Source organism: Globicephala melas, chromosome 5 (genome assembly GCF_963455315.2).
Source record: "Globicephala melas chromosome 5, mGloMel1.2, whole genome shotgun sequence".
NCBI lineage: Eukaryota > Metazoa > Chordata > Mammalia > Artiodactyla > Delphinidae > Globicephala > Globicephala melas.
Window position 1 is genome coordinate 64,797,048 of NC_083318.1, and position 25,373 is coordinate 64,822,420.

At 36.9% G+C, this 25,373-nt stretch overlaps 1 protein-coding gene across 1 annotated transcript in view; it reads left to right on the top strand.

Annotated features, from left to right (window-relative positions):
* Nucleotides 1–25,373, top strand: part of NSUN7 (NOP2/Sun RNA methyltransferase family member 7) — a 62,985-nt gene that overhangs the window by 15,976 nt on the left and 21,636 nt on the right. Inside the window, exons 5-9 of the mRNA XM_030881122.2 lie at nucleotides 8,601–8,753; nucleotides 9,092–9,275; nucleotides 10,425–10,635; nucleotides 18,037–18,180; nucleotides 24,137–24,238. Of these exons, the coding sequence (XP_030736982.1) occupies nucleotides 8,601–8,753; nucleotides 9,092–9,275; nucleotides 10,425–10,635; nucleotides 18,037–18,180; nucleotides 24,137–24,238 (794 nt within the window). The remainder of the gene's footprint in view (nucleotides 1–8,600; nucleotides 8,754–9,091; nucleotides 9,276–10,424; nucleotides 10,636–18,036; nucleotides 18,181–24,136; nucleotides 24,239–25,373) is intronic.

A 25,373-nucleotide genomic window follows, 5' to 3' on the forward strand; every position in this document is an offset into this window, starting at 1 on the left:
AATATTCTGCTTAAATTCAAGTTGTTTTTCAAAGCTTGAATTGTAAGATCCAACTTGTAAGTATTTGGAAAATGATGAAAAATTCCTGACAATTTTTAGCACGTACTTAAGTTACACTTCATTTGAAACTGCTATTATTTGTTTACCTGGCTTTGTTTATAGCTCTTTAAAAAAAATCTAACATGTATCAAACAAGAAAATTCCAACAGTAGATAAGAACCTATCACTCCTCCAAGTTGAAAAAAAAAATCTACAACTTCATGTTAGTAGTTAAGAACAAAACTAACATGTTTTAAATTTGTTTTCCTTTTATCCTAAATATCAACAGAAACCTAGTATGGGGATAATAATAGCATCTACCTAAAAAGGTGGTTGGAAGAAGTAAATAAACTATATAAAATGCTGAGCTTAGAGTCAGGCACTTAGTAGATAGTCAATCAGTGTTAAATGCTACTGTTGTTAGGGCTTTTGTTATTACATCGTTGAACCTTAATAGAAAGCACAATATAGCAACAACAGCAATCTTGTAGGAAGATTTTTACCAGGTGAATAATCTGCAACAGTTGTCATATGTCATGTTATATTATTATGGGAAACTCAAGCAGTTTCACTTACAGTATTGAAGGTTGAGACCAGAGGACTCACATAATGGAGTTATAGTAATAACTTACCTTTATTGAACACTTAATATGTATAAATCATTGTTATAAGAAGCTCTTTACATAACAACTCTTTGAGGTTGATATTGTTACCAACCTGTATTTTTACACATGGGAAAACTGAGGCACAGACATGTTAAAGGATCCTGCCTAATGCCATAGAGCTAGAAAGGGGAGTAGCCAGAATACACATTCAGGAATGCTGACTCTAGAGCCCAGGATTTAAGCATTTATATGCTACTACTCCTTCCACTTAAGATAGTGAGTGGTGGCTAAAGTACTCTAGAAGATGAAAGATATGACATAGTCATATCTCATGTCATTTGTAGCCATGAGAAATTTGGAGATGGAGAAAAGCAAAAGCAATCAGATGTATGTACCCTCTGTGTTAGGTAAGTAAGGATCTTGCCCCTGATTACTGCACAGGTTTCTGGACAACTACTTCACCCATACCAGTACCGGGCAACCTGCCTCTGAGGATGGGCACCCACGATGGACGCAGATACATCAGAGAAAAGTTGGTGGGGCAGTATGCTCTGGGACAGGCTCTGAGTTTCAGCTTTCCTGAGCTGCTGTCAGTTTCTGTTTGAGTTGGTCAGGACTCAGGAGATGTTCATGGAAGTCTCAACTTAGTCTCAGTGAGCATAATGAGAGCTGAGGTTAGGAAAGCCACAGGGCTCCAACCAAGTAAGAAAGACCAGACTGTGGTTTCATGAGCAGCAGATTTTTAGCTGAGAATGTTAGCAAGCCAGGCAGGAAATAGGACAAGCAAAGGTCATGGCTCAGGAGGCCAGAGGAACCAGAAGATATTACTGTCTTAGGTTCCTGATTCTCCAGAGTTTTCTCTTTCCCCATAATGCATACCATGCTACCTCCTGCCTTGACACACATCTGGTTGCATTCTTGTCAGGGCGAGAAGCTGTCAGTGCAGTTTTTCCCCCTACCCAAACCAATAGAGCTTAATATAATGCAGATCTTATTCCCACATTAATAAGTTATTTCATACCCAATTCATGCTATACTCAATTCATAATATGCTATAGGAGAAATGCGTGTATTTAGTGATTGAATTGCAGAGAACAGTAGTGCAGTATACTTATATAAAGATAACACTGAAAAAAATCCATGTATAATGATAAAAATCATGCTGAGAAAATACATGTATAAAGATAACACTAAGGGTTTTAATCAAGAGTCTCAGCTTTCAAGTAATAGAAGCCATCTTCAGTTAGGCTGAGCAAAATGGAAAATGTTCTTATAAAGGTATTGGAATGTCTCATGCAACTCAGAGAATCAGGAAGAGGATGAAAGCAGGAGCTGGAAAGATGTTAGGACCTTTATCTCTGCTGCTTTGTCTCTTTATCTTTTTAACTCTGCTTCTCTCAATATCTGCTTCATTCTTTTCCTCTGCAGATCTGCCTTCTCTGCTTCTCTAGTCTACATGGAGAAAACCCTACTATTGCACTCCACGTCTTGAGCTTACTTGTTACAGTTGTATGTTAGTTTCTTCACTTAGACTAACTTATTGTCTCTAACCCCAATTCTAAATTATAATCCCTCCCCTGGGAATTTGATTGGCTCCATGAAGGTCAGGTGCATTCCCCTGGGCCAATCCCCCATAGCCAATGGAGCAGAATTCTGAACTGAGACAGAATGGTAGAGGCCAACATCTGTAGATCATCTGTGGCTTGGGGCTGGGCACTGTTGTCCCCAGGGAAATAGAATCATTGTAAGCTTGAAGTATACTTTAGTTATGCTTCTACCAAGAAGATTAAGACTAAGAGGTGATAGAAGTAATTATTTAGCAAGAAATTGAATGAGAATTATTTCCTCCTTATGAAAATTGTTTGATCTTTGTTGTTATTGTCTCTTCCAGAGATCCTTGTGTTTTATCACTCTACCAACTTGTATATTTTTTTAAAATTTTTCTTTTATTTATTTTTTTATACAGTAGGTTCTTACTAGTCCAACTTGTATCTTTTTCTTCATTTGTTCATAGCCTTAGAGATATAATCCAAGATGACACCTATTATCATTTTTGACATATGCAATGAGTTCTTTAAGAACTCATTCCTTGTACAAAATTCAACTATATTTTAAATACTATGTGACTGGGTTAAATAAAAGGAGACCACAGCTTCTTCCTTTCTTACTCCCCCCCTGCCTTACACTAGCCCAAGAATCTGATTCTGCCAAATAATTTGTTGGGCTTTGGTGAGGCAGAATTGGGGAATGGGCAGTGAAAGAGTAGAGAGGCAGGAGAAGAAAGACTTAGTGGTCCATCCTCCCAAACCACCCAAAACTGTCCTGAAACCTTCCCCATTACAATTAAGGCACCACCAGCTTCTTAGATATCATCCTTGATTCCTCTTTCCTCCCCTCCCCGGTGCCCATACCACACCTAATACATCAAGTTCTGTAACTCCAATTGGAAAACATGCTGAATGTGTCTACTTGTTTCTATTTCCACTCCTGCTGTTCAAATCCAAGCCACTATAATGGGTCACTTGGACTACTGCAATAGTAGTCCTCCTTCCCTGCCTGTAACTCTTACTTTTTCACAATCTGTTCCATATGGCAGGTAAAGTGATATTTTAAAAAAGTGATTATATAGTCATGACAGAGTATCTAGGATCAAGCTATATTCCTCCTGTAAACAACTAGATGGACAAAATATATGAGGCAAATATTTTGGACATTAGACAAAAAGCAGCACAGAATTTTGATCCTTGAGAGAATGAAGACAAATGAGGTGAGCCCTAGAATAGTCCTGGCTATATACCTACAGGTACTTTCCAACTGCAGTGCAGGAAGGAGGATCTCAAGAGGAAAACTGTAGTCTTACTAAAGTAAGAAAACAGAGATCAGAGTTTTGGGATGAACAACTGAAATGATCATTTTTTTCTCCTTTTTTTGGGGGGGGTGGTACGCGGGCCTCTCACCGCTGTGGCCTCTCCTGTTGCGGAGCACAGGCTCTGGACGCGCAGGCCCAGCGGCCATGGCCCATGGGCCCAGCTGCTCTGTGGCACGCGGGATCCTCCTGTACTGGGGCACGAACCCACGTCCCCTGCATCGGCAGGTGGACTCTAAACCACTGCGGCACCAGGGAAGCCCTTTTTCTCCTTTATTCTATTAATGTGGTAAGGTAATTCACATTGAATGATTTATGAATGTTAAAACCATCCATGGATTTTTGGGATAAATCACTTTTGCTTGGATATATCCCTTTTCTTCTATTCCTCAGTTTTCTCATTCACATAATACTCCAGGGTTTCTCATTTGCTGAAATGCTTCCTAAACACTTGTTCATGGGTTTTTGTCTCTCATATTCTCTCCACCCCTTTGGAAACTCTTAGCCCATTTCACTTACTTAGTGAATATTCTGAAACAGTTGTCAGTATGATGTCTGATTTTATATTTGTATGGGAAATTCAAACAGTTCACTGAAGATTATCCTTTGGCATTAAGAAAATATTCAATTTATATTTAAAGAGAACCATATTTCTTTTGTGTTAGGCATTACTAATGGCACTCCAAAACTTGAGATATTTTGGGAATTCCTTGGCAGTCCAGTGGTTAGGACTTGGCACTTTCACTGCGGAGGGCCTGGGTTTAGTCCCTGGTCAGGGAACTAAGATTCCACAAGCCATGTGGTGTGGCCAAAACAAAACAAAACAAAAACAAAAAGCAAAACAAACTAACAACAACAAAAAAAACTTGAAATATTTTGTTCATTGTTAGATAAAATTTCTGAAAATTTGAAGCCAAAACGGAGTAAAACCTTTTTTGTATTAGGTAGGATTCTTTTTTGACAACACACAGGACTCCAACTCAAACTAGATTAGACAAAAGAGAAATTTTACTATAAGGTATCACACGGAAGAATTGAACAATGAGACTTGCAGGAAAGACATTGATGTGGCTATGCTTCTACTAACTAAATCCTGTGGCTCAAGTATCACCAGGGCTCTCTTCGACTCTAGTCTCTGCCTCTTTGTGTGCTTTACCTTCATTCTTGGATCTTTTCTTCTGTTCATAGAATGGGAAACTTGGCTGCTGACTACTCAGGAGCTTTATATCGTACACAGCACGAAAACTAGAAAGACTGGCTTGACTCTCGGTTGCTACACACAAAAATTCACTTGACTCTGGTTTGGGTGAAGTGCTCACCCTCTCCCAATCAACTGTGGTCAAGGAGACAGAGTCAGTTAGGAACACCTCCCAAGAAAATTATATGAACAGAGGGAGGAGAAGAACATTTTTCGTAAGAGGGGAAGTTTCTATTCCCAGAAGGGAAGTGGTGCTTAGAATAGAAACCTGTAGGTTTCTGCTCTAAATGGAAACATTGCTCTGTAAATATGCTTTGCTGTTTAACATCTCCATTTTTTACGGTACTCTGCCCTCTGTCTGTATGTCTTTTCTCTTCTTGTGGTCTGGAAAATTCTTGCTCCTCCTTTAATAGTTCAGGTTTCTCCTCTTGGAAGTCCCTTTAGGCTGATTTTGTTCTTCTTCCAATACATTTACTCTCTTCTTTATCTATGTATCTTATAACATTAACCATGTTGAGCTATAATTATTTGTTTATATGTCTGTTTTACCACCTAATTGTAAATTACTTAAGGGTAGAAACTATCTTTTAATCTTTATAGCTCAGGTCTGATAACAGTACTTGATTAATACTAGTAATAAAAGAATGAGCATATTGGACTTTCCTGGTGGTCCAGTGGTAAAGAATCCGCCTTCCACTGCAGGGGACACGGGTTCGATCCCTGGTCGGGGAATTAAGATCCCACATGCCGCGGGGCAACTAAGCCCGCGTGCCACAACTAAAGAGCGCACACGCTCTGGAGCTCACACGCCACAACTAGAGAAGAGAAAACCCGCACGCCACAACTAGAGAGAAGCCGTGCCTCAACGAAAGATCCCGCATACCTTAATGCAGATCCCGTGTGCCTCAACTAAGACATGACACAGCCGGAAAAAAAAAAAAAAAGAATAAGCATATTAATCATTATCATTTCTTGAATAACTTAACTTTAAATACATTCAAAATTATCTTTGCAACCATTCTATAAGTTAGATACTACTTCTTAATTCCTAGAGCTTAGAGAAGCGAAGTAACTTGTCTAAAGTCACATAGCTAGTAATTAGTGGAACCAGAATCTGAACCCAGGTAATCTGATTGCAGAGTCCAAACCATACTGGCTGGAGAGAGAGAGGAACAGCAAAGTAGAGAAAGAGGGGAATGGATGTGGCATGTAAGCAAGAGTGGTAAATAGCTCAGTGTGTGACTAGAGGTAGATTTATGGATGTGAGTGGTGAGAATTGAGAAAGGAAGAGTTGGTTCAGGTTAAATTATTAATATCCTTGTGTGTCATGATAAAGAGTTTGGATTCTGGCCTGTAGCTAATGGGTTCATTTAAGATTTAAGCTTAGGAATTATATAACTACAATTTAACATACAGAAACAAAGCTCTGGCTACATGTATAACAGGGATGCTGATAAAAAGATAATTAAGCAACTCTCTGCCATAACACAAATTGTAGCAGGAGATGGAGTTCTGGATCAAGAATGTTGGGAAAGGCTGTTTTTGCTTCCGTTTTCATCACTGCAGTCTACCTTAAAGCTATGGAAGTATTTTTAGCAATCACAGGATATTTTATTTATGGAAGTGATATATCTGGTTATCCTAATAGCATTTGGATTTGGTCTTTGTCCTCAATCTGATACTGTATGTTTATATAAGAATCTTTATAACTGTACATATACTTCAAGTTACTTTTTATATGATTAAATTATATTAAAATTCACAGTCCAAAATGTTTGCTATCTGGGTTTTGGAAAATCTTTTCTCCCTATACTCCCTGTATATACACAACACATACATTTTTCTAGGCTTCACATCTCTGATCTTTATATTTAATGATTGAATAATTGTCAGTAGCATTTATTACGGTAAATTCGAACTATGTAGGTATTTGGAAGGACTGTTTAGTCAAAAATAGTCTGTTCTCAGAAACATCTCAGTGTATAATATAGAACAGTAACTCATCCCCTTTATATTAATTTATTCTTTGATGTGCATTAATATATAATTATTTTTAATGTCCCTTGCTGTAGTTCTATGACATTAGGACATAGCACTACACAAATCTAATTCTTTTTTAAAATTTAATTTAATTCATTTATTTGGTTGCACTGGGTCTTAGTTGCAGCACACAGACTCCTTAGTTGTGGCATGCGAACTCTTAGTTGTGGCATGCGTGTAGGATCTAGTTCCCTGACCAGACATCGAACCTGGGCCCCCTGCATGGGCAGCATGGAGTCTTATCCACTGTGCCACCAGGGAAGTTCCCACAAATCTAATTCTATGATAGTCCCAGAAGGCTTAATGTTTGATAACCCTCCCCTCTACCCCCACCCAAAGTGCCCCTGTGTTCTCATCCTCCCTCCCTCCCTCTCTCCCTCCCCCCCGCCCCCGCTCTCGCTCTCTGTCTCTATCTTATTAAGCTTTCTGCAGCCACATACACCATTCTCAAGGAACTTGACTTTTTGTGGCATCCCTTCCTCATTTCTCATTCAAGGTTATCCTTGAGGTTTATTATTCAATTAGATTCCTATTGTGAAAATGCTATGAATATAGGTCAAGAGTAAGTCCTGTATTCTCATTTATTAAAAATTTGGGCTATGACATTAAAAAAAAATCATTGGGTCTTCATGGTTATGCTAAACAGTTCTTGTTTTTCTTTTCTGTTATTTGGAATTTTGAGGTATGGGATAGTCAGAACTGGGAAGGACTTGATACATATTCATGAAAGTTCCTTAATCTTATCAAGAGTACACTGTTGCCATCTCTGATAATAATAACTGACCTATAATGAGGGCCTGCCACGTGCTAGGCACTGTGCTAAGTATTTTACACACATGACATTAATCACCACATTAATTGCAAGGTGAGCTGATCACATTTTACAGATGAGAAAACTGAGGCTGATGAGAGATTCAGTATCACACCTGAGGTCACACAGCTAGTAAGTGACAAAGCCTGAATTTTTTTTTTTTTTTTTTTACAGTACGCGGGCCTCTCACTGTTGTGGCCTCTCCCGTTGAGGAGCACAGGCTCCGGACGCGCAGGCTCAGCGGCCATGGCTCACAGGCCCAGCCGCTCCGCGGCATGTGGGATCTTCCCGGACCGGGGCACGAACCCGTGTCCCCTGCATCGGCAGGCGGACTCTCAACCACTGCGCCACCAGGGAAGCCCCAGAGCCTGAATTGAACTTCGTTTGTCTGACTCTAAATCCTACACCTTTTTCACTACATAAAATTTGTCTCTCAGCCAGCAATTGTTTTAAATATTTGAGGAGGACTTCCCTGGTGGCGCAGTGGTTAAGAATCTGCCTGCCAATGCAGGGGACACGGGTTCGAGCCCTGATCTGGGAAGATTCCACATGCCGCGGAGCAACTAAGCCCGTGTGCCACGACTACTGAGCCTGTGCTCTAGAGCCCACGAGCTACAACTACTGAGCCCGTGTGCCACAACTACTGAAGCCCGCGTGCCTAGAGCCCGTGCTCCGCAACAAGAGAAGCCATGACAATGAGAAGCCCGCACACCACAATGAAGAGTAGCCCCCGCTCACCACAACTAAAGACAGCCCGCGTGCAGCAACGAAGACCCAGTGCAGCCATAAATAAATAAATTTTTAAAAAGAAAATATTTGAGGAGATACACAGCTATACAGAGACATCAAAAACTGAAGAAAAGAAGCAGGATTATTGGATTTCCATTTTTAAATATGGCAAATTTTAATTTTAGACTTCAAAAATTTGAAATAGAATTATAGAAGTATTTGTTAAAATTCTAATTGTTAATGTTTCTAGTGGAAAATTGATAGTCTTGTCTTCAATGCAGTACTTACCAAGAATGGATTTTCTGTTTCTAGTTTTAAGACAAAATTGGCTGCGGCATTGGCAAGATGTCGAATCAAACATGATGCCCTTTCAATTTACCACATTCTTCCAGAAAGAGTTAGGAACCAGGAACTAAGGGCCTCAACTTTGCCACTTTATGCTTGGATAAATACGTGTAAAATCAGGTAAGATTTCTAATCAAATTCTTTATTTAAGTCACTTGCCTTTCAAAATAATGTGATAAGAAGTATTACCTTTTTAATGGATGGGGGGCTCATCTGGGGGAGTGATTGGGGAATCATAGTTTAGTTCAGGATTTTATCACCAGATTACCAAAAGTAATTACATAAATGTGTTAACTTTTTTGTCTCTGTTTTTCAACTTATTGTTGGCTAAAATTATGTTCCATTAGATGCAATATTCGCAGTGATATTTTTATTTATTGTAGGAAAAAGATTCTAGTGTTAAATACACTTTTGATGTGTTATATTTGTAATTAAAACCTAATGTTATATATTTACAGCCCTGAAGAAGTTTATCATAGTTTGAAGAAAAAAGGCTATAATAAAGTCAAATCTGTGTTGCATGTTCATAATAAAGTCTTTGCTGTGGATCAACATTGCTATGATGTCTTAATTTTTCCATCTCATCTTAAAAGTGATCTTCTAAATATAGATCTTTTCAAAGATTATAAACTTGTATTTCAGGTAAACTAACACTTACTTTCATTGTGATTCTCAGTAATCCTGTTCACCCAGAGAATTCCTCCACTTAAAAATAAAACCTAACAAATTGGTTATATTTTGTATAGGTTATCAAGGAAGTTTATAAGGCCTAATTTTCACCTTGAATAAAATTAATTCCCCTACAGCCAGTTTTCATTTTATACTTTGACATCTTTGCCCCATGTGAAGTGGGCATATTGTAAAGAACATATTCTTCCTACACACCATAGATGGGGGAACTCTTATTGCCTACAGCTAAAAGGCTATATTTTTCTCTCCCAAGGGAGGATTCAAGAGAAGGCACAATGATTCCTTTTCTTCTTTCCATTTCTGGGGAAGATGCTAGTGCCATCCTGCATTTGAAAACGCAATGTGTAATACTTTCCCATTATCTCTTTACTATATTCCTACAGCTTTGATTTGTAAGATGTGTATATATAAACGGCTATCAATGCAGGAAGAGAATGTGAGGTATAATGTGGTTTCAATAGAATGAGAAATTAAAAGAAATCAGGTTAAATTAATTTTTATGTGCTTAGATTTCAATTCTTGCCTCAGATTCACCTTAGTTTTGTAAGGTTTATCCCTTCATAGTACCTGCATTCTTGGGCAGAGTCTCTTGGCCTTATTTTGTTGTGACACCTTGTTGAGCACTGAGATCAGTTGCAGAAACTCATCTGTCCAGCCCCCTTTTATAAGCTTGTCAACCATCTTACTTTTAATCTCTGTGAGCTAGCAGCCATTTAGATGACAGTGTAATGGGGAAGAAAGAATGGCAGTAGCAAATGGGTGCATTTTCATGAAGGCTTAAGAATGGGAGCTAAGGCAGGACATCAGTAGTCTATTAATCACATTTTGGGGATTTTGGCATTGCCTTATCACTGTATAAAAGTTAAATGATCACAGTCATAATTTAGGCTAAACAAAGTTAGGGTATTGTTTTAAATCAGTTTATATCAGTTATCTTTGTTAAGTTTATATTTTAACATATGTTAAGATGTTTTAAACTCGAATGCGTTAGGTATCTCTTCAGAATTTCTGCCAATACTTTGTTTTACCTGAGGCAAAAAGAAGTCAGTACATGCTTCTGGTCAAACCCTTCGAAATTCTAATTGTACCATTATCTTGTAGGACAAATCTCGAAGTCTCGCTGTCCATTCTGTGAAGGCTTTATTAAATATGGATGATGATATCTTAATGGTCAATACAGGTTCGTGGTACACAGTTGCCCATATGTCAGTCTTAACAAATAATAATGCCTCAAAAATATTTGTGTGTGGAGTACAATCACAAGCTAAGGATCCTGACCTGAAGAACCTTTTCACAAAAATGGGATGTAAAAGTATGTACAAATATTTATTTGTTTGGTGGTAATGTTCTGTAAGATTTAGAAATGTTAAAAATATTTGAATTTGTTATCTCTCGTAATATAAAACTCTATATACGAACTATACTCCTAAAATCCCCACTAATCTGTATTATATCAGGCTGTTCTTGTTACTTAATATTGGTTAAACAACTGCAGTTTAAATTAATGAATATATTGGCACTTTGGTATATTGCTTGACATTTACTGCATAATTTGAGTTTCAAACAATAATTAAAGTAACTGGTAGAAATTGTCATCTTCTAATAAATAAGAACACAATCACAGGAGTTCTTAAGGGACAAAGATAATATCTAGGACCAGATGCTAAGTCCTTAGGCTTCTTATTTTTAAAGAATTTTTCCACTGGATCATGCTGTGACAAAAGATAACATTTCATTATAGGTTCAGTGAAGCTGAAAAACTAAACGACTCTTTTGACAGATTCACAGGGTGAGCGAAAAGATAAGTAGAATCCAGGGCTTGACATGGAGAGGTAGACTGGTAAATACCCAGGATTTCATTGGAGCACAGAAGTATACCCTGGGTAGTGATCAGTCCTCTGATGAATTGAAGCCCAAATTCCAGTCATCTCAATTCCCAGTTGGATTAAGGTGATCTGGGATTGCCAGAGGCAAAAGTAAATTCTCTCTGGAAGAAAGTAACATCATCCTGGATCTCATATTATCTCCTAATTTTTTTCAAATTCTGTGTCTGGCACTCAAGAAAAAGAAAAATCAGACAAAATAGAAGAAAGATGTGAGTGAAATAAAGAGAAAAATACTGCAATAGAAGCAAACCCACAAAAGGGCCAGGTACTGGAGGTATCAGATGTGGACTTTAACTATGATTAATATGCTGAAGAGACTAAATGACAAACTGCAGAATTTCAGCAGAGAACTGGAAACTATAATTTTTAAAAAACTCAGAAGAAAATTCTAGAATTGAAAAATACAATATGTGAAATTAAGAAATAAACAGATTTAACAGTAGGTTAAAACTAAAAGAAGGAACAAGTGAACTGATCAGTCAGAAGAAACTATGCAGACTGAAGCATCAGGAGACAAAAGGATGACTAATATGGAAGAGACCATAAAATACACATGAGATTCAGTGATCCAGTGATGTCAGGTATGTTGTGATTGGGAACCCAGAAAGAGAGGAGAAAAGGAACTGGGAAAAAACAATATGTGAAATTGGGACTGGGAGTTTTTAAACATTGATTAAAGTCACAGATTCAAGAAGTGCTATGAACTCCAATAAAAATAAATGTGTATAAATCACAGCAAGATCCTTTTTGACCCACCTCCTAGAGAAATGGAAATAAAAACAAAAATAAACAAATGGGACCTAATGAAACTTAAAAGCTTTTGCACAGCAAAGGAAACCATAAACAAGACCAAAAGACAACCCTCAGAATGGGAGAAAATATTTGCAAATGAAGCAACTGACAAAGGATTAATCTCCAAAATTTACAAGCAGCTCATGCAGCTCAATAACAAAAAAACAAACAACCCAATCCAAAAATGGGCAGAAGACCTAAATAGACATTTCTCCAAAGAAGATATACAGACTGCCAACAAACACATGAAAGAATGCTCAACATCGTTAATCATTAGAGAAATGCAAATCAAAACTACAATGAGATATCATCTCACACCAGTCAGAATGGCCATCATCAAAAAATCTAGAAACAATAAATGCTGGAGAGGGTGTGGAGAAAAGGGAACACTCTTGCACTGCTGGTGGGAATGTGAATTGGTTCAGCCACTATGGAGAACAGTATGGAGGTTCCTTAAAAAACTAAAAATAGAACTACCATATGACCCAGCAATCCCACTACTGGGCATATACTTTGAGAAAACCAAAATTCAAAAAGAGTCATGTACCAAAATGTTCATTGCAGCTCTGTTTACAATAGCCCGGAGATGGAAACAAGTGCCCATCATCGGATGAATGGATAAAGAAGATGTGGCACATATATACAATGGAATATTACTCAGCCATAAAAAGAAACGAAATTGAGCTATTTGTAATGAGGTGGATAGACCTAGAGTCTGTCATACAGAGTGAAGTAAGTCAGAAAGAGAAAGACAAATACCGTATGCTAACACATATATATGGAATTTAAGAAAAAACATGTCATGAAGAACCTAGGGCTAAGACAGGAATAAAGACACAGACCTACTGGAGAACAGACTTGAGGATATGGGGAGGGGGAAGGGTGAGCTGTGACAAAGCGAGAGAGAGGCATGGACATATATACACTAACAAACGTAAGGTAGATAGCTAGTGGGAAGCAGCTGCATAGCACAGGGAGATCAGCTCGGTGCTTTGTGACCACCTGGAGGGGTGGGATAGGGAGGGTGGGAGGGAGGGAGACGCAAGAGGGAAGAGATATGGGAACATATGTATATGTATAACTGATTCACTTTGTTATAAAGCAGAAACTAACACACCATTGTAAAGCAACTATACCCCAATAAAGATGTTAAAAAATAAAAAAATAAAAAATAAATGTGTAAAAAACATAGTAGGCACATCATAGCATAATTGCTGAAAACGAAAGACAAAGAACAATGTTCAAAGCAGCCAGGGAAATAATACATATTACCTTCGATGAGATAGCAATAAAACTAAAAATTAACTTTTCAACAGAAACAACTGAGGCCAGAGACAAACAATATCTTCATAGTGCAGAAAGAAAATGTCAGGCTAGATTTCTATACACAGCAAAAATTTCCTTTGAAATAAAGATACTCTCAGAAAAAGAGAGTGAATTTGTTACCAGCAGATACAATAAAGGGTTTACTAAAGGTTATTGTTTGAGTAGAAGGAATATTGTCTCATACAGAAGGTTGTAGATGCTGGAAGAAATGAAGAGCAATGGAAAAGGTTAGTACATAGGTAAATCTAAATAATTGTAGTCTAGTGTCTTGTGGGACTGTAAACTAATGTCTTGTGGAGCTAACAATATTTGTGTTATATGTAATTAAAATACATTACAACAATTGCACATAGTTTACAGAAGGAAATGGAATTAATGTGTTCTGTCATCCTTGCTTTGTCTAAGAAATGATAAAAGTAGTAAATTATTAAGTCAGTGGTATGTGTTATAATATCAGGGGCAAACAATAAACAAATAATAAAAGAATGTAAAACTAATAGCTAAGGGGGAGGGGTGGAATATGGAATTGGAATCACCATAGTAATGTATAAAAGGCAAGACAAATAGAAAGGAAGTAGGTAGATTAAACTTTACAAAAAATATGTATTTATAAATCAATAAGTAAACATTAACTATGCATGAGTAATACTTGAATTACAAGACAAAGAACATCAATACTGGATTTTTAAAGATCAACGTTAAAATGCTATTTATAAGAGATACCCCTTACATAAAAGGATATTCAAAAAAAAAAAACTTAGAAGGACAGAAAAAGATATTCAGTGAACATACTAACAAAAGGAGCTACAGACAAAGTAGTGTTATGTCAAGAAAACTTACTAGAAATATAGCATGTTTAAGTCATCAGGAAAATATACCAGTACTAAGAAGTATGTACATAATAACGTAGTCTCAAAATATATAAAGCCACATTATCTAGAATCAGCAGGTAAAATGCTCTGTGTATAGAAAATTCTAAAGAATCCATGAAAAAATACAGATTTAATGCAATCCCTATAAAAACCCTAGCTGGCTTTTTTGCAGAAACTGACATTCTGTCCTAAAATTCACATGGAAATCCGAGGGACCTGAAGTAGCCAAAGCAGTCTTGAAAAAGAACGAAGTTATAGGACTCACACTTCCTGATTTCAAAATTCACTACACAGCTTTAGTTATCAAGACAATGCGGGACTGGCATAAAGATAAACATGCAGATCAGTGGATAGAATTGAGAATCCAGAAGTAAAATCTTACATTTACGGTCAATTGATTTTTGACAAGTGCGCCAAGACCATTCAACAAGGGAAGAATAGTCTTTTCAACAAATGGTGCTGGGATAACTGGATATCCACGTGCAAAAGAATGAAGTTGGACCCTTACTTCAAATCATACACAAAAATTAACTCAAACTGGATCAAAGACCTAATTATAAGAGGTAAAACTATAAAACTTCTAGAAGAAAACACAGGAGTAAAACTTTGTGACTTTGAATTTGGCAGTGTGTTGTTAAACACAACAAAAGAAAAGATAAATTGAACTTCATCTAAATGAAAAACTTTTGTTCTTCAAAGGTCACTATCAAGAAAGTGAAAAGACAACCCACAGAATGGGAGAAAATATTTGCAAATCATGTATGTAATAAGGGACTTGTATCTAGAACATGTAAACAATAAGACATATATCACAATTTAAAAATGGGTAAAGTATATTAATTTAATTCAGCTCTTCAAGAAAAAAGTTTATAAAACAATTCAGTTATCAGTAATGGGCAAGGAGATATTACTACAGATCCTAGAGACATTTAAAACATAATAAAAAGATACTATGAGCAAACTTGAACATTTAAATGACATTGGCATATTCCTGGAACAACACAACTTACCAAAACTGACAGAAGAAGAAATAGAAAATCTGAATACTCTTGTATCTATTAAGATCTTAAAACTAGTGGATATAAATGTCTATTAAATTCATAATTGAAAATCTCCCCACTCACAAAGCAAAAAATTTAAAAACCTTTAGTCCTTTAAGGAAGAAATAATACTCTTTCAGAGAATAGAAAAAGAAGGATTACTTCCCAGTTAATTTATAACCTTGATATCAAAAACTTGAAATGGATATTAAAGGAAGGAAAATTATAGGCTAGTGCCACTCATTAGCATATTTGTAAAAATAAGTGTTAGCTGAAATAAGTATTAGCAAACTGTATTTAGAAATATATAAGAATAGTACATTATAAATAAGCTGGATTCTAGGAATACGAAGTTGGTTTAACTCTTAAAAATCAATGTATGTAATCATGTTAATAGGAGAACAATTTTATGGTCATCTCAATAGATGCAGAAAAGAAATTTGATAAAATTTAACATTCATTTATTATATATATACACAGCAAATATCATACTTGATGGTGCTGGGAAAAAATGACCCCTGCTTCACACCATCTACACAAATCTAGAATGTATTATAGGAGAAAACTTCTTGACTGGGGCTGGTAAAGGTTTCTTAAACAGGGCACATAAAGCACTCATCATAAAAGAAAAGATTGATAAATTGGACTACAGTAAAATTTTTTAAAATTTAAGGACTTCTATGCATTAAGAGTACAAAGGCAAACTGTAGAGAGGGAATATATAAACTGATGAAGAGGTTTTTTTTGCCACAGTATACAAAGAATTCTTACAAATTAACAATAAAAAAGACAGCCCAGTTGGAAAATGTGCAAGAGACATGACCAGGCATTTCACAAAAGAGGATATACAAATACCAAAAAAACTTATGTAAAAGTACCTTAACCCCATTAGTAATCGAGGAAATGCAGTTCAAATCACAACTTACCACCACATATCCACAGAATGATTAAAATTAAAAAGATGGCAGTACCATGTGCTGGCAAGGTAAGGAGCATTAGGAATGCTCAGACACTGTTGGTTGGACTGTAAATTTGTACAGTGACTTTGGAAAACTAGCATTAATCACTAAAATTGAAAAAATACATGCCCTTATGATCCAGCACTTCCAGGTTTATTACCCCTTTGAATTTTTACCTAGTTAACCAGAGAGAATAGGAACCCCTGGGTAACTAAGCAGTAGAGGAAGGGAAGTTTCTTCTTTTAGAAGCATTCCAGGTGATAAATGAAAAAGGGAAGACGGGAGTAGAATACGACTATTTTGCAACCCCTTTGCTGGTACCATAAAGGCAATTTAATGGATGAATGTGACCCCACTTGTGAAGTAGTTTTGTGCTCCCCACCCACCAAGAAAAAAAAAGAACTTGAATCTAATTAAGCTCTAAAGATCCAGCTACTAATAAACTACACTTTAGGAAAGTAATTAGCAAAATCCAGACTGTGGGAAACTCTAGTAGTACAAAAAAAACATGTTTCATTAAGAAATAAATGATAAGAAAAAATGGAGAGGGTACCTATAAACAAAAAGAAATTTAAAAGACATCAACTAATTGCAATGTATGTACCTTATCTAAATCCTGATTTAAACAAACTATAAAAAAAATTTGACAAGTGTGAGACTATTGGAAAATTTGAGCCACGATTGTATGCCATTATTATTTGATGATAACAAATTACTTTTTAAAATGTATGGGGCTGTATTTTTAAAGGGGTTCTTATCTTTTAGTGATATATGGTGAAATATTTTATAGATTCAAAATAATATGGGGGAGTGGAAGTGGGTGTGGATATAGATGAAACAAGATTGGGAATGAATGGGTCATTGTTGAAGCACCATAATGGGTACTTGAGAATTTATTACATATTATGTCTATTTTTGACATAATATGTTGAAACTTTTACAATAAAAAGTTAAAAATAGGGGAAAAAAGAAAAAGGCCCACTTGATTAAAATTTTTTTTTCAAAAGAGACAATAGAAAGAGAGAAGAATTGATTAGACAAGAGAACGGTTGGGTAGGGCAATTTCAAGAGCGACTCCTCAGCAGATGAGGGGAATGGGAGCCATTGCAGAAGTGAAGGGGTGGCCCTAAGACAGGATCACAGATAGTTATAACCTGAGGGAAGGCAGACACTCTTAAACTAAATTATAAGGTCCCTGAGGACCTTTAGACTGTGCCTAAATAAAAATTATAAAATGCTAAGTGAAAATATAAATGCTAATAAAAATTTTTTTTCTGGGAAAAATAGAATATAAAAGGGGTTAAAAAATGGGAAGGGAAGTAACCAATACTGAGCATTTACTGTATACTAGGCACCATGCTAAGCCTAACTGCTTTATCTCAATCTTCACTACAATTAGATGAGGTGTAGGCTTTATTATCCCATTTTACAAATAAGGAAATTGAGGCTTAGAGAGATTGTCACACAGATAGTAAATAGTGAAGTTGGGAGTCAAACTTGGGTATTTCTGCCTCTAAAAGCCATTTCCCTCCACTATACCATACTGCTTTAAATGCAATCTGAAGTTCAGAATGGAAAATTTAAATTATATTTTATGTAGAAGATATTTAAACTTCAAAATCATTCTCTCAAGTAAAGGAGAAAGAACTCTATTAAGAGAATTCACGCATTAACTTTAGGATGTTATCAGAAAATAATCCTCTTTTCTGACTGCATTAAAATGACTTTTTGTGGGGTTGAGGATTTAAAAATGAACAATGATAAATAGATATAATTACATACTGATTAAGATTTTTAATTAATATTTTTACATACATTTTCTGTGTTTTTTCTCCCAGATATTGAAATACTTCACGAGACATTTATTAACCTTGAATCAAAGGATCATAGGTTACAGAAAGTTAAAGTGATTCTGCTGCTACCTCGTTGTTCAGGACTGGGTGTTAGCAATCCAGTAGAATTTATTTTAAATGAGCATGAAGGTACTTGCTTTAACTTTTAATTTCTAAATTATTGAAATTTTAATATTTTTAAAATGAAATTATTTAAAATCATTAAGATGACATATCAGATACATCTGATTAATGAATAACTACCATATATAGAGCACTTAATATGGATAAAGTATTTTACATCCATTACCTCATTTAATCTTTATTATACCAGTTCTGTGAGATACGGGCAAGGGGAATATTCAAAATGTTCAATAGTTAGAGTGATGTAGGCAATCAGAACAGATGCTAGTATGCTGTTCTGGCATATACCAGAGCTCAGAATATAGGCATTAACATTTATCAGCATTTTATAGATAAAAAAACTGAAACTCAAAAAGATTCATTCATTTTTATATAGTCACATAACTACTTGGTAAGAGAGCTAGGATTCAGATTTAGATCTGCCTGACTCTAGATTCTGTGCTCCAAGATGATCCCAATTAAATCATGATCAGACTATTTCAAACTCAAGACTTCTTTAACCCCCAGTATGTATGTTTTATGATACGAATATCTCAGATTAAATATTCTGAGAATATTTTATTTGCTTCTTTAATAAATTAAGAAATATTATTTAACATTAACATTTATTGAGCACTTATGTATAAGGCACTGAACTAAATCCTTTGCTTGGATTATTTCATCAAATCCTCACAAGAACTCAATGAATTGGTTACTCATTATTTCTCTTTTATAAATACGGAATCTGAGGCTCAAGAGATGTTGAAGCCACTCAGAGTCTTTTGACTGGTAAGTGTCAGAGCCTGGATTCAAACACTACTGCTCTGACTCTGGCCCTTTGAATCATGCTGTTAATCACAGTATGTTAACTGAAATTGCTTCTTACTCTAATCCCTTGTTTATAGTGAAAGGCATAGGTACGGTTAACTAGAATATTAGACAAAGAGGACATTCCACCAACATTCAGAATATGTTGAGTAACTGTTTTCTATTTCTAGCAAGGACAGAATCTAAAATGAAGAAAAAGTAATTGAGGGAAAGAAACTAATATTTATGGAGCGCAACTATGCCCCAGTCAATATCTAGGAAGTGTTCATGCATTATAACTTAATATTCACAATAACTTTGTGAGGATAGTGTTATTTAATTATCTCTGTTTTATAAAGGGGAAAAAAAACCCCCAAGATTGAGACAAATTTAGCAAGTTGCCTGAGGTCATGTAGCTAGATTCAAAGCTGGGATTCAAATTCAGATTAGTTAGCACATTCCACTATACTACACTATAGAAAGAATTCCACTATACCAGTGGTCCCCAACCTTTTTGGCACCAGGGACTGGTTTCGTGGAAGACGGTTTTTCCACAGACCGGTGGTTGGGGTGGGGGTGGGGGTATGGTTTTGGGATGATTCAAGCACACTACATTTTTTGTGCGCTTTTTTTTTTTTTAATTTAAAAAATTTATTTTTGACTGTGTTGGGTCTTCGTTGCTGCTCACGCGCTGTCTCTAGTTGTGGCGAGCGGAGGCTACTCTTCGTTGTGCTGTGCGGGCTTCTCATTGCGGTGGCTTCTCTTGTTGTGGAGCATGGGTTCAAGGCATGCAGGCTTCAGTAGTTGTGGCACACAGACTCAGTAGTTTTGACTCGTGGGCTCTAGAGTGCAGGTTTAGTAGTTGTGACGCACGGGCTTAGTTGCTCCGCTTAGTTGCTTAGTTGCTCTTAGTTGCTTAGATCTTCCTGGACCAGGGCTCGAACCCGTGTCCCCTGCATTGCCAGGCTGATTCTTAACCACTCCGCCACCAGGGAAGTCCAGCAGGCGATTCTTAACCACTGCGCCACTAGGGAAGTCCTTATTGTACACTTTATTTCTATTATTGTTACGTTGTAATATGTAATGAAATAATTATACAACTCACCATAATGCAGAATCAGTGGGAGCCCTGAGATTGTTTTCCTGCAACTAGATGTTCCCATCTGGGAGTGATGGGAGACAGTGACACCCGAAGTGTGTTGCTTATGTCCAGTCTACTCCGTAAGATGCAGCTTAATTGTCACTTGCCACTCACTGATAGGGATTTTTTTTTTAACATCTTTATTGGAGTATAATTGCTTTACAATGGTGTGTTAGTTTCTGCTTTATAGCAAAGTGAATCAGTTATACATATGTTCCCATATCTCTTCCCTCTTGCGTCTCCCTCCCTCCCACCCTCCCTATCCCACCCCTCTAAGTGGTCACAAAGCACCGAGCTGATCTCCCTGTGCTATGCGGCTGCTTCCCAGTAGCTATTTTACGTTTGGTAGTGTATATATGTCCATGCCACTCTCTCACTTTGTCACAGCTTACGCTTCCCTCTCCCCATATCCTCAAGTCCATTCTCTAGTAGGTCTGCGTCTTTATTCCTGTCTTACCTCTAGGTTCTTCGTGACCTTTTTTTTTTTCTTAGATTCCATATATATGTGTTAGCATATGGTATTTGTTTTTCTCTTACTTTACTCTGTATGACAAACTCTAAGTCCATCCACCTCACTACAAATAACTCAATTTCGTTTCTTTTTATGGCTGAGTAATATTCCATTGTATGTATGTGCCACATCTTCTTTATCCATTCATCTGTTGATGGACACTTAGGTTGCTTCCATGTCCTGGCTGTTGTAAATAGAGCTGCAATGAACATTTTGGTACATGACTCTTTTTGAATTATGGTTTTCTCAGGGTATATGCCCAGTAGAGGGATTGCTGGGTCGTATGGTAGTTCTATTTTTAGTTTTTTAAGGAACCTCCATACTGTTCTCCATAGTGGCTGTATAAATTTACATTCCCACCAACAGTGCAAGAGTGTTCCCTTTTCTCCACACCCTCTCCAGCATTTATTGTTTGTAGATTTTTTGATGATGGCCATTCTGACCTGTGTGAGATGATATCACATTCTGACCTGTGTGAGATGATATCGCATTCGTAGTTTTGATTTGCATTTCTCTAATGATTAATGATGTTGAGCATTCTTTCATGTGTTTTTTTTTTTTTTTTTTGCCTTATGCGGCCTCTCACTGTTGTGGCGTCTCCCGCTACGGAGCACAGGCTCCGGACGTGCAGGCTCAGCGGCCACGGCTCACGGGCCCAGCCGCTCCGCGGCACGTGGGATCCTCCCGGACCGGGGCACGAACCCGCGTCCCCTGCATCGGCAGGCAGACTCCCAACCACTGCGCCACCAGGGAAGCCCTCTTTCATGTGTTTGTTGACAATCTGTATAACTGATAGGGATTTGATATGAGTCTGCAAGCAATTGATTTATTATGGTCTCTGTGCAGTCAAACCTCTCTGCTAATGATAATCTGTATTTGTAGCTGCTCCCCAGCGCTAGCATCACTGCCTCAGCTCCACCTCAGATCATCAGGCATTAGATTCTCTTAAGGACCACGCAACCTAGATCCCTCGCATGTGCAGTTCACAGTAGGGTTCACATTCCTATGAGAATCTAATGCTGCCCCTGATCTGACGGGAGGTGGAGCTCAGGTGGTAATGTGAGTGACGGGGAGAGGCTGTAAATACAGATGAAGCTTCACTCTCTCGCCCACTGCTCACCTCCTGCTGTGTGGCCCAGTTCCTAACAGGCCACGGACCACTAGTGGTCCGTGGCTGGGGGTTGGGGACCCCTGCACTATACCACAAAATTTTTAACTGGGCTTATACTGAACTATGTGGAATTCTGTCTTGCTACAGAAAATTTCTTTCCAAGACTAACCAACTCAGATGGGAGTATGGTGGACTGAGAAAATTCCCATACTAACTTTGGGAAATGATCAAAGAAGAATTAGATTTTGTAAGAAGAGGGGACGAAATAGCTGCAGCTACAATAAGCATTCCAGTTAAGAGAACTAGAACTTAGAACTACTGTGAGACTCTGGCCTTATCCTGGGTCATCTTGAAGTGGGAATGCAGAACAAAATAAACCATAGGTAAAAATCATTTAGAGGCTGGGGTGTGGGTGAAGCACAAAGGTAACTACAAATGACAAAAAGAGGGAAAGTAAAAAGTTTCCTAGATATTGATAATATTTTGAAATCCTTGAAGAGGTGACCGGATAAGCCAAGAAGTGGTCTTTGGCAAACCTGGAAAAAAGGAGGGTTTTGAAGGAAACTGTACTTTGATGAGGTAATAGCCAGAGCAAATAAGGAACTGCTGACCTAGTGATTATGGTAGAAATATTAGTCATAAATTTAGTGGGGATGAATCCAAAAGACTTAGATTCGTGAGAAATCATGAATTAGTTTGAAAAACAATTTAACATTGGAAAACATTACAACCAATTTTAGAATGTTTATCATAAACATTATCATATTTGAGGAATGTATGAAGTCGATCTCTGCTAACAACTTAGAATTATTTTAAAATGGGGTGAAAAGGTAAGCTGATATGGTTTTAGAGTATAATAATGGGTAAATAGTCCTTTAAAAAGTGATGCAAGAGAAAAATGTAAAGTGTAAAACTAAATTGGGAAGAAATGGAGTTTAATTAACCTTTAGTGATATTACTGGAGTGGGGAATAGCCAAATATATGGTATAAATAGTTGGCTTTCATACTGCAGGGAGTTACTGAGAGGCAGAATAAAACAGGGGTTAGAAGGTTGGTCAGATTGCCAAGCTAGAACCTGGCTCTCAACTAGTAGCCATGTGACCTTAGACAAGTTGTTTAATGTATGCTTGAACAGTTTTTTCAATGTTAAAATGAATAATAATGCTTCAAGGGTTGTTGAATAAAATAATCTATTTAGAGTAGTATTCAATATATCTTAGTTAATATTATCAAGAACTATGTTAAAAATAGTTTCAGGGGCTTCCCTGGTGGTGCAGTGGTTGAGAGTCCACCTGCCGATGCAGGGGACACGGGTTCGTGCCCTGGTCCGGGAAAATCCCACATGCCGCGGAGCGGCTAGGCCTGTGAGCCATGGCCGCTGAGCCTGCGCGTCCAGAGCCTGTGCTCCGCAACGGGAGAGGCCACAACAGTGAGAGGCCTGCGTACCGCAAAAAAAAAAAAAAAAAAAAAAAAAAAAAATATATATATATATATAATTTCAGAAATTTAAAGAATTACTATAAGAGTTTCTTTCTTTCTTTCTTTTTATTAATTTTATTTATTTATTTTTGGCTGCATTGGGTCTTCGTTGCTGCACATGGGCCCTCCAGTTTTTTCTTCCAAAATTTCTTTCAGTAAGTTAATGTTTTTAACTGTATCCTTTTGTGTTCTTTCTTACTCAGATCTGACTATAGCCCATCAGTTTCTACCTTGGAAAATAAATCGTTTTTTCCTCTATTAGTACCCAGACTGACTGTATTTTGTTTTTTATACCTAAATGACTTATTTTGGCTGGTTGGGTGACTATATCATAAGAACTTGGAGAAAAAAGGAAAAATAATATTAAAACTAAGCAAAATTACCTTTATCAATTCAGTTTTTAAGTCAGTATTTTATAATACTGCCTATTTATTTATTTTAAAAAATTTATTTATTTTTCTTCATTTATTTTTGGTTGGGTCTTCGTTGCTGTGTGCGGGCTTTCTCCAGTTGCAACGAGCGGGGGCTGTTCTTCATTGTGATGCATGGGCTTCTCATTGCAGTGGCTTCTCTTGTTGCGGAGCATGGGCTCTAGGCACGTAGGCTTCAGTAGTTGTGGCATGCAGGCTTCAGTAGTTGTGGCTCACGGGTTCCAGGGCACAGGCTCAGTAGTTGTGGTGCATGGGCTTAGTTGCTCTGTGGCATGTGGGATCTTCCCAGACCAGGGCTTGAACCCGTGTCCCCCGCATTGGTAGGTGGATTCTTAACCACTGCGCCACCAGGGAAGTCCCCTGCCTATTTATTTTTGATAAATATTTTCCATGAAAACTTTCATTAATAGGGAAAATGATTAAAATATTAAATAATGTGATAATAGCAATATATGAAAAACATCTAATAGTGATATATTTAAAAGCATTTATTTCCTTTTAGATACAGGTTTACTTAAAGATTTCTCTCAAGGAGGCCCATCAGAAGATAAACTTCATGTTCTTGCTCAACAGCAATATGAACAGCTAACACATGCAATGAAATGTAAGTTTGTTATCAGTGTAATATGAAAATATGTTGTAAATCTTAGAAACATTAATACTTCATTTATCTGTTATATTCAGGCAATCATGTGTTAACCATAAGTGAATTTTTCAGGACACTCAGTTCCTTCAAATAACAAAATATTTATTTTTACCAATTTAATTCTCAAAAATATATGCTTTACTATCATTTTAAACATAGGTTAGCAAGAATAATTTACAGTTTTCTTTAATGCTGAAGTAAAATAATTACATACATCCATTGTTGTACAGTTTCATCTTCTTTATTTCTTTTCTTTGGCTTCTTACTCGATGTAATTTTTCCGTTGTCATTGTGCCTGCCCCTAACTCTTCTATAATCCCAATTTTAATCAAACTCTTACTTCTCTTAGTACTAAAAAGAGAACAGAGAGATGCAATTACAGATAAAGGCTAGATCTCTTTAAGTCTGAGTAACAAGGCTCTTTAAGTATTTATATTATTGCTTCAATCACTGCATTTAGATTTTGAGTACCATTTAGATGTTGAGTATCAATGCCCTTCCACACATAGATATGGAAATCTAGAAGTCTCTGAGAAATTATATAAACTTTAATTAATTCAGTGCATGTTTATCAAATGCCTACTCTGGGTCAGATATTAAGCTGGTTGTTAGGGATATGAGTGTGGATAAATCCTGACCTCCAAAGGCTCAAAGGTAAGTATAGGGTATAGATGATTTAATATATGAAGATATAACATATGTGAAGTAGAAATAAGGCAAAATAGAAAACACAGAGGAGTTCTGCCCCTTTAATTGATGTTATTAAAAATATTTATTTGAATATGATAGTATGTATATGATCTATGAAATGAGTTGATTGGAAGATGAGGAAGTTGATAAATAATGCATTTTTAAACTTCTTTCTCTGATTACTCTATTTAAAATTGCAAGATAATCTTTTGAAACTAACTGTCCTCTGTATCTGCTTTGATTTGCTCTATAGCATTTGTCACTTCCTAATGCTATATGTGTGTGTGTGTGTGTGTGTGTGTGTGTGTGTGTGTGTGTATTTTTACTTGGGCTGTGCCACTGCTTGGCTTGCAGGATCTTAGTTCCCCAACCAGGGATCGAACCTGGGCCTCTGGCAATGAGA